This window comes from Ptychodera flava, chromosome 21 (assembly GCF_041260155.1).
Source record: "Ptychodera flava strain L36383 chromosome 21, AS_Pfla_20210202, whole genome shotgun sequence".
Lineage (NCBI taxonomy): Eukaryota > Metazoa > Hemichordata > Enteropneusta > Ptychoderidae > Ptychodera > Ptychodera flava.
The window spans coordinates 12,698,802-12,709,218 of record NC_091948.1 but is presented as its reverse complement, the minus strand read 5'-3'; the positions used below and the strand labels follow the sequence as shown (position 1 = coordinate 12,709,218).

The 10,417-nt window shown below is 40.1% G+C and overlaps 1 protein-coding gene across 1 annotated transcript; it reads right to left on the bottom strand.

Annotated features, from left to right (window-relative positions):
* Positions 1-1,795: 1,795 nt before the first annotated feature.
* LOC139121448 (UNC5C-like protein) lies at positions 1,796-8,532 on the bottom strand. Its single transcript, XM_070686314.1, has 7 exons — positions 8,410-8,532; positions 7,536-7,759; positions 6,914-7,267; positions 5,454-6,431; positions 4,470-4,622; positions 3,787-3,993; positions 1,796-2,534 (listed from the first exon to the last, which is right to left on the bottom strand). Exons 2-7 carry the CDS (start codon positions 7,746-7,748, stop codon positions 1,920-1,922), a joined length of 2,520 nt encoding a protein of 839 aa, XP_070542415.1. The 5' UTR covers positions 7,749-7,759; positions 8,410-8,532; the 3' UTR covers positions 1,796-1,919.
* Positions 8,533-10,417: the final 1,885 nt, after the last annotated feature.

The window sequence follows — 10,417 nt, the reverse complement described above, 5'->3', positions numbered from 1 at the left end:
CAGGGAGAAGTGTATCGTGCAGGAAAGCTCTCGTCTGAGCATTGAGTCGCACGTTACATGTAGTCATTGCCTTGGAAAGTGGAGATGTAGAATGCCCTGCTTCTTACAGAACGTACATGCATAGATATATACATACATAGATACATATATAGATACATACATACATAGATACAAACATACCAACGTACACATACCGCACACACAAATATATAAATATATATATATATATATATATATATATATATATATATATATATAAGCACCTGGGGCAAATTTCAGACAATAAAATCTACCAATCTAACAATCACATGAATGTGTGAAACTCAAGTAATAGGTATCAAACATACTTGATGTGTTCTCATTTTAATATTATTATATACCTTTAGTATTCACAATATTTATTACACTTGGTGCAAATTTTAATTTCGTATCATCAACATTCAATATTTATTACACTTGTCGTAAATTTAATGTCAGATCATCAACGTTCATTTACATGTTACATGCTTCTGCATATTAAATATACATGCCCAGTCAACTAAGTAGTTTCTGTTTAATAGCTGTCCTGATGGGGAATAGAACGGAATAAAACAACAGTTATTTTAGTTATATTGTCCATTTGTGAAATTTATCTCTCGCTCCACAAAGTAGCGCAGGGAGTATTTGATAATGTCCATTTCGACAACAGCTGATCGTAGTCTCTTTCATCAAACGCGTTTGTCAAAAGCAAACGGATTCCCTGCCACAGGAAAGGGTATACACGTCCGTACTGCTGTTTTGAGCCCACGCCCCTTTTCGCCTCAAGTGGACTTTTGACCAAGAAAGTGTTGATAAAATGTTGACTTTTGACCCTTGTTTCCGACTCTGGCACAACTTTTGGCCTATTATTTTATACTGAGAAATTACAGAATTTTGACAATGGATTTTATAGCCCAAATCTAAACTTCTAACACCCCTACATTTGTGCCCAAATCGGGGGTGCGTGTAACACCAGCTCAATGACATGTATTTTTGGTTTCCCTCATTTAGTTTTTGCTAACCGAGTCACCACAGTAAAAATTCGATTATCAGAGGAAAGGAATAAAGACATATTGCAGCACGGGCACGCCTACCAGTAAGTCGAGCAAATATACTGTTAAAACGTTATTTTACATAATTTTTCTGTTTTAATCAAACTTTTAAGTTAAATGACTCAGCGAAACTAAATGAGCGAAACCCAAAATACACGAGCGAGTGTTATGTACACATTTTTAAAGTCGCACAACGGATTGATGTTGGCCATATTTTGTAATAAATTGTTTCGCTTTGGTAAGTCGTTCATTTAGATTTTATCCCCCCCCCCCAAAAAAAAAAACCCAAACAAAACAAAACAAAGGAAACGGAAACCATAACAATACAAACACAACAACAAAGAGTCACATCCCGGACTTTCTGGTGTGCTATCGATCACTTGCAAAGCAGTATTTGGCAATCTGTCATGGAGGGCGCCATACCAGTTGCCTCGGCACATGGGACAGGGTTTCCGTTTTCAAGAGGCCGTTGCTTCACCAATGAACTGTAATATTAGCTTGTAACGATGGAAAGAAGTATGAATTTAAAAGAAAAGTAAGAGAGGCTATTCCATAATAATAAATCTTTCTTCGTGGCCTATGTACATGATATAATTGTCTTTTTAGTGAAGGTTGAAAAAGCTGACGACTTTGCTGGAGTATGAGTAGAATTAAAATTTACAAAACTGATTTTCACTTTCACTTGAAAACTTTGTTGCAGAGGCCTACAATTAAAATATTATACTATTTAGAGTCCATAAATTCCGCTTGCAAAATTCTAACGAAGTATAATTTGTAGGGAACGAAGGTGAAGATAAATTCTTCGAGGTCGACTAGTACTGGTAGTTGTAATTTTATGTCTCAAAGCTCCTACACCGATGAAACCCGTTCTATTTCCACATATTCCTGACTGTCGCCAAGAAATATCCCAGAATCTCTGCTTCCAGTTGTCAGGCTTTCCTTGACCAAAGAAAGAGAGGGGGATTTCCAAACTCTGGCTTCAGAGATTTGTCCCTTTATGCCTCCCTTGTCATCGATAACAGATGCATCTTCGCCGGTCGTATCAGCACTGCCGCCTCCATCGTCTGCAATCTCCATCACTTCACACACGACTCCGGCTCCGTCCTCTCGGCCGATTTTCTCCATTAGTGCTTTGAGGTCGGACAAAACACAATGTCTGGGTTGGTCTTTCTTCAAGTAGAAGAAGACGTCCAGAACTCGACGCGAAGGTCCGTTCACACCACTTCTGAGCCAATGAATAGTGCTCGTCTCCAGGCCGATTTCCGACGCGAGCGTGGCGTATCCAGCGGCGTTCGTGGTCTCTTGGTCGAGCAAACAACATAGTTTCCAGTACGTTTCCAGGGGGACAGGGATGACTTTACGATCGATTGGTTGCAGTTCTTGCTGTCTTGATAAGAATATCTCATCGATGTCATTGCTACTTGGATAATGTTGACTTGCACTTGCCTCGCCACCAGGGGTTTCCTTCACAATATATGCACGGAGAGGAAGATGTAATGAGCATAATTTAAGACCTCACTTACAATTTTCATTTGTCTATAAAATACATCTATTTTATTTTAATGGCGGATGATCGAAGCATGACTTTGGGAATCCTCAAAAGTCTGTTAGCTCTAAAGAAAAATAGCAACACATACATACATACACGATGACTTCACGGCTTTTGCCACCTGGTACTAAGTAAGATGACAAACTGGTAGCATATTGCATCACATGTGCTGTAACTGCTATAGAATCTATCTATCTATCTATCTATCTATCTATCTATCTATCTATCTATCTATCTATCTATCTATCTATCTATCTATCTATCTATCTATCTATCTATCTATCTATCTATCTATCTATCTATCTATCTATCTATCTATCTATCTATCTATCTATCTATCTATCTATCTATCTGTCTGTCTGTCTGTCTGTCTGTCTGTCTGTCTGTCTGTCTGCCTGCTTGTCTGTCTGTCTGTCTGCTTGTCTGCCTGCTTGTCTGTCTATCTGCCTGCCTATCTCTGTCGACCTGTCTGTAAATTTTGCAATTTGAAAGCTATCGCGCACATAGTTCGTATTCCATTGCTGTTTCTCAAATTCTCACCTATTGACACGGTTTTACTGAATAATCTCTGTAACTGCTATAGAATCTATCTATCTATCTATCTATCTATCTATCTATCTATCTATCTATCTATCTATCTATCTATCTATCTATCTATCTATCTATCTATCTATCTATCTATCTATCTATCTGTCTATCTATCTATGTCTGTCTGTCTGTCTGTCTGTCTGTCTGTCTGTCTGCCTGCTTGTCTGTCTGACTGTCTGCTTGTCTGCCTGCTTGTCTGTCTATCTGCCTGCCTATCTCTGTCGACCTGTCTGTAAATTTTGCAATTTGAAAGCTATCGCGCACATAGTTCGTATTTCATTGCTGTTTCTCAAATTCTCACCTATTGACACTGTTTTACTGAATAATCTCGATCATTGGATCGAAACTTCTGTCTGTCATTTTTACTCAGTAAGTGTGAGGTTCCTTATTCATAAGTATTTGAATTTTTTTCATTTACTAATGAAATTAAAAAAGGTGCGCATACCACGCACAAAGCCTAGGAACAGAGTGAAATTGAAATGGTAAATATCGTATTTGTTAAAATGATTTGCAGAATTCTTTTCCTTCCTCAAAATGATTAATAGGAATTCCTTCGCCGCATTGCTACGCAACGTTTACCTGTTCTTCAAGATTTCTTAAACTAGTGGTGACCGTAAAGACCGTCTTGAAATCTTCCTTGCTTTCTTGGAAGCAGACGAAGATCAGTTGGAGGATCGGATTAACGTCTGCTACATCTTCAGCTGTCATTCTTCGGAAAGCGAATTCACGACACAGATCATCACTGTTTACCTTGTATTTTGACCAAATATCACAACTCTCTATAGTCTGCGGGGAAGGAAGAGGCACAAAACAAAAATACCGACATCACCTTTCTTTCCGCCCCATCCCCCCCCTCTCTCTCTCTCTCTCTCTCTCTCTCTCTCTCTCTCTCTCTCTCTCTCTCTCTCTGAGGGCGCGCTGATCATCTCAGAAACATGTTAATCGTCCCTCATTGCTCGTTCTCTGAAAAGCTCAGTTAGCTGTGACTTTTGATATACGAGTATTTTGTATCACCTGTTCTGCCTGTGAAATGCAGTTTCTTACTCTTAGCGTGTTGTATTTGAACATACTTTAAGGAAAAATGAATGCACTTGCTTTCTTGAACAATAGCATTCACAATATCATCAAAAGGAACGGCTTTTGTAACATTAATAACTGTATGACTACTCACATACCACCTCCAGGTGTGTATGAAATAATTTCCTCAAAGGCATTCACAGGAAATGATTGGAAAAAATTGAATTTGTTAAAGGGTCACTTACTTGTTCAGTTTGACTGTCAGCTGAAACCCAGTTACTTGGGTGAATCTCTCTGACATGCAACTTGATGTCTTCCTCGTTATCGAACACACGAATCCGTCTGGAAGTAGCCGTTTCTAATCCCACGTATCTAGACTTCTCATATTCTTGAATTGCCTGCAAGGAATATACATTATTTTGAGAGTTTTCTTTTGTTTAGACGTCTCTTTTACGTATCGTTAATTCACTTATTCGCCCGTCTGTCCGTCCATCTATCGGTCTATCCATTGCAAGGATCTATCCATCGATCCATCTATCCAACTATCCATCAATCCATTTCATTCATTCATTCATTCATTCATTCATTCATTCATTCATTCATTAATTCATTCATTAATTCATTCATTCATTCATTCATTCATTCATTCATTATTCATTCATCTGATTTTCAATCCGTCCATCCAGTTCATTCTTTCATGACTCATTTTATTACGATAAACTTGTGTATTATCCGCACGTTTCTGATGACATTTGTTGCCTCCTATTATCATTTAACAAGTATGCATACAGTTTTTACGCCAATAGATGGTAACATAAGGGGTCGATAGGGCTAGGAATAATTAATGTTCACCAGTCTCCAGTATCTATTTGTTACGACAAAAACAAAGCAAAACGAAACAGTTATTCTGAACAGTATAAAAACTGGCCTCTCATCATGGTAGTCCCACAAAAATATTTTTCTTGTATTTTATATACCTTGCCCCTATATACAAGATGATATTATGATATTTTGTGTAGGCTCCGTCGACTCACATTTTGTAACTGTAGGCTTACTAAAAGCTCAAGCTTTTTTGAGTCAATTTAGCAGACAAAAACGGTTCGAAGTTACCGTTTAATTTTAAAACGAGCTTCTGGCACTTCATATTATGAAATATAATGCTATTGTATTTCCGGAATTGATAAGCTTTGATCAATACGTCAAAAAAAGAGAGAAAACTACAACATTACCTTGGTTTCGTAGTCATTGTCGTTCCAAAGCCTGGCTCTAAACTGAGCATGCTGTGTGTCACAATGTTGACGAGACATGAATAGTCCGATTCTCATATTTCTATGGAGAGTCAACTGTCTTGCGTCTTTAGGCTTTGCACCGCCGACTTTGTCACTGAAATCAGGTAATAGGGCTACCAAATATTTCCCTAGCACGAAAAAGTGACATTTAGGGTCGGATCGTAAATTTGCCCACATAAAACTGACGTCATCGGTAGTATTCGACTTTCTGGTAAACATTGCCATGTCCCAGTCCTTGACGTCATCGGCGATGAGCGGCAGAGACAGGACCACTGGGCACTTGAACTTGAGGCCAGGTGGTCCGCAACGGACCACGGGTGTCACTTGACGACAACCGTCCGGCAGATCTGCAGAGAAGTCGCAAGGCTTGAAAAGATATAAGTAAACTATCTGACGCTGTCCTTCTTCTATGGCCCCAGGGGGAACATACAGCAAGATGTCCTGTGCCGAGATACTTAAGTATCCCCCGTGGTGGTCGAAATAGCCGCAGGCAAACCTGTCGTTCGCAAGGTTAAAGCGAACCATCTTAGACTCGTCGCTTGCGCACATTTGTCGAAACTTCGTAAGAAGTGATGGCAAGACGCCGTTGCCATGGTGATTTGCTCTATAGTCGAATTCGCCCTCGATTGGGTGTAAGATCCTGAGAGGATCACATTGCACTATAGATGGTTCAAGCTGAGGCAATGTTTCCAAAGGCGCGAGATGTGAAGTTTTAGATTTGAAGGTCCTTCTATCACTGACACACGATTGACAATGAAGTTGCTCTTTTAGGTTGCTTCCTGCGAGTACTGGTCTCTGCGCATCGGTACGTCTATCACTTCTACCGCCTGAGGTATATTTCCTTGGTTTTGAAACTTGAAGAGCCTTTTGCTGGCGATCTAACCAACCGACTTCACTAGGTTGGCGGTTGCACTTTGCCTGACAAGTAATGGTGTTATGTTAATTAGCGTTATTTTTTGTATTTTTGAGAAATCTCACCCACTGTTACAAAGCAAGTATTGGATGGCGATTGATCGAAAAAGCATATTTTCAACCCCGCTTAAATTTCCGGTAACTTCCAGATACATGGTATATACTATAATTTAACAAATTGCAGCCAACCCCCATATAATCACCATTCTGAGTCCATTGTAGATTTTGAGACGATATTTCACGACACAGAACACTCTCAAAATGTAATAAGCTTACTGTGTCTTTTTAACCTAACCCATTGGTTTTGCTGAGAGAGAGAGAGAGAGAGAGAGAGAGAGAGAGAGAGAGAGAGAGAGAGAGAGAGAGAGAGAGAGAGAGAGAGAGAGAGAGAGAGAGAGAGAGAGAGAGAGAGAGAGAGAGAGAGAGTGGGGCTTCCTACATAGAGCTATATCAAGACATTCCGAATTTGATTTTTGAAAAAACCTTACCTTTTCCCGTTGATGAGCTGGAAGTTGAACAGGTACAACGTTGGCATTAACAGGCATACGATGATCCAGTGATGACTCACAGTCTGCCAAGATACCTTCACCTTCAAATTCCGAGTGTAGACCCTTCCTAAAACGAGCAGGAGTTTCGCAAGCGTACTCTGTGTTGTGTTCTCCACCGTCGGGACCAAGGCAGTCAAATGGCGCGGAACCTCCATTCGCCGTTTCCCCTTCCTTGTCATCAGGAAAGCCACAGTCAGCATCTTCGCAATCTTCGTTTCCGTGAACTATTTGCGGAACGACGTTGTAGTCGCCACGTGATACCGACGAGTGGGCCGTAGTTCCGAGTCCAAGGTTCTTGTCAGGGAGGAAGACAAATATTTAATAAATAATTACAAAATATGGCAAATGGATGATGATGATGATGATGATGATGATGATGATGATGAGACAACAACGACGACGACAACAATGATGATAAACAAGGAAGAAGGACAGGGAATACTGTGAGTCTTAGCGGTGATGACCCTTTTTCTCTTGATAAACAGTCACCATCTTTTAAAAATAAGTACTTTTTCGCCTTTGAGTCACAAAACAATTCAAGCTTAAGTATCAGTTCACTTACTCGATGTTTACCCTTCTTTCTACACCAATAGACGACAGTAATGTTGACGACGATTATTAAGAGGAGGAGCAAGAGACAGCCGGACGCGATGTAAATCGGCAAGTGCTTTCCGTTGACAACTTCTGACCACCAGTTGCCATCGTCGGCGGTGTTTTCAACTTCTTCCAATTGTAGAGATGGTATCGTTCGATTCCCTGGTAATGTGTTCTTCATACTGACTGTACCTGAGATCAGGGAACACATACGAAAGAAATAAAGCGGAGAGTGGTAAAAAAACTTCCTTCCCTGCAGCGGGGCTTGTCATTAAACCAAACGGCTATCGTCACAGCACTGTGTCCGCGCTGCAGAAAGCAGATTTCACGTACTTGTAAAAAGCTCTTCATGTACAAGCTCCAGTACGCACTTCATTCAGTCATTCTCTCACCAAATCACAAATAAAAATTGAAGGTTGACGCTACAGAAACAAATTGCATGTCAGTGACATTCACCGATATTTGAACCCAAATGGCTGTCATCCCTGTGTTAACTTTATGGGGGAAAAATAAAATGTTCCATTTACGAAAACGTAAGAAGGTGGAAATTTTCCTACTCAGAGAGATTCCAAATGGGCCCCAAAGTGGTAGATTGGAAAAGAATTGCGCGATTTTGAAATTCCGAATATCTGTCCCCGATGTGAATTCTATAAAGTGTCAAACTATGTGCATGTCAGGGGCGTTGAAACAAAATACGCTTGAGTTCAGACTTGGAAGACTTGTAAGACTTTTAAATTCATTCACGTTCACGATCAGGATCAGCTGTGAAGAAGAGAAAGCGAGTTTGTTGTTTTGGTGTCTTAAGGGTATGGTGTCGAAGGAATTGCTGTAATTATACTTACTAAACCGTCCTGGTCATAAAAAGTCAGACTTATGAGCTAGTTCTGTCTATATTATCGAGGAAAGACTTCGACATGCTGTCAGTCAGACCTTACAGCCTAACATTCACAGCCAAGACATCTCACTCTGATGTTATATTATGCGGTCTTGGCATAGAACCAGCAATTGATGACGTCATTCGCAAAGATGACTCAAATGCGGCACTTTTCCTAAAAAGGTAAAGCAGGAAGTTCCTGGAAAAAATAGCAACTGTCACAAATCATCTGAGTAGGTAGGTCTAATATTGAAAACTTGCTTGACCAAGCAAAATTATACCTGCCCTGATAATTAATTAGTATTTCACACATTCTGTATCACGTCTTTTCTCGCCCACGCCTCAGCAAAGCAATATATCCCGTAAGGCATGTGGCTGTGAAATTTCACAAACCAAACCAAAATCTTTACCTGCCCCAAGCAAAAAGACGTTACCTATTCTTCTGGTACGTTTCTCTGTCAACATACGACCTGGGCCACAGGTGAATCACTAGACATGGTGTCGTGCGTCCGACCTCAGGTTCGTGGCTGTGAAACAAAACAGTTCTGTGTGGCTATTCAAACCACCCGTATATTGAGGAAGTATTGGAGCGTTGGAAATGCCCCTTGTCATACGTTTTGCGTAATCTTTTTAAAAGCTACGGTGTTACTAAGCTCTGTGCAACCTTTACCTCTTGATTGGAGTTGATTCTGAAGAAACAGATTTACCGAGACGAACTTTCGAGTTTAATTTCCTTGAATAAAATCACTCTTAACAAGTGATCGTTCCGCAAAGATGGTGAAAGCATGCATTCTGTAGAGTGAATGGCAACTTCATGAAAGTTGCAGATGAAACGACCTAATTTTCCCCGAACTGGTTCACAAGCGCGTGGAATTTTCAGTGCTGAGTAACTTCAGGCGCATACTACAATGGTAGGCCTAATTCTAAGCACCTTTGGACTGGTAATGAACACAAATTGACTGCCTCCAGTTTGTCAAAAATCCACCCGATATTGTCAGATACCTACTTGGAAAGACAGCTATGTCGTAAATGCGGTATCTGAAATTCTAATATTCCTCGAGATAATCACTTTCCAACATAGACTTAGTACAAGTTTGTGAATAAAACTAGATTTGTGAATGGTAGTGGAGTTATCGCGCATCCAGCTGAAACTGACCTTCAAGTACATGGCATTCACCCAACACGCTTTAGGCACAGATGCCGTGCGGCCACTCAACACGGTGAAGACGGCGTATGATAAGACCAGGCGCACGATTGTATCTATAGCGGCCATTCAGATCAAAGTTTTTCATAGAAAGAGTAACAGTAATGCGTAATGGCCTGCTGAAATGAACTTATTTTATAAAATCACCAACTTGAACCAAGTCTTTTTCTACCAGTCAAAGGAATACATGACAACACGATATAAGAGGCATCGGTACGTCACAAACTTTTTTCAGTGACAACATTCACCTTACAGTGCTAGAAGTGGGTCAGCAGTGAGTAAGCTCATGCCATTGGTACTGACACTGCTTCAGATATGTAAACTTAATACAAAATAGTGCGATGAACTTAATATACTGACGCTTTAGGATTTAGATAATCTATACCTGTAGCCAATTACTAATTTTCGTTACGATGGCGACAAAAGGTAATGATTCATTGGATTAAGGAAGCAACATTCTCGCGAGTCAGATCTTTATTTCCGCTCCACGATTCTGGTGACGCAGAACTTGAAGTTTGTTGCCGTAAAGAGGCACGGGTTTTACGACGATTAGAAACAAATACATTCGGTAATGCAAATCATATTGACAATTCTCGATGTTATGTTCATTGGAATGATTATATTTTCATCAAAGCGTGACAGCGAAATTTAAGTTTCTTTGCAAGTTTCAAAATGAGCCCATACACACTGTGGACTAGCAACGGATTGTAACAAAAGTCCAAAGAGTCTGCTTGTGAGTCACATATATTCCCTTCTTGATTAACTTCCGCCA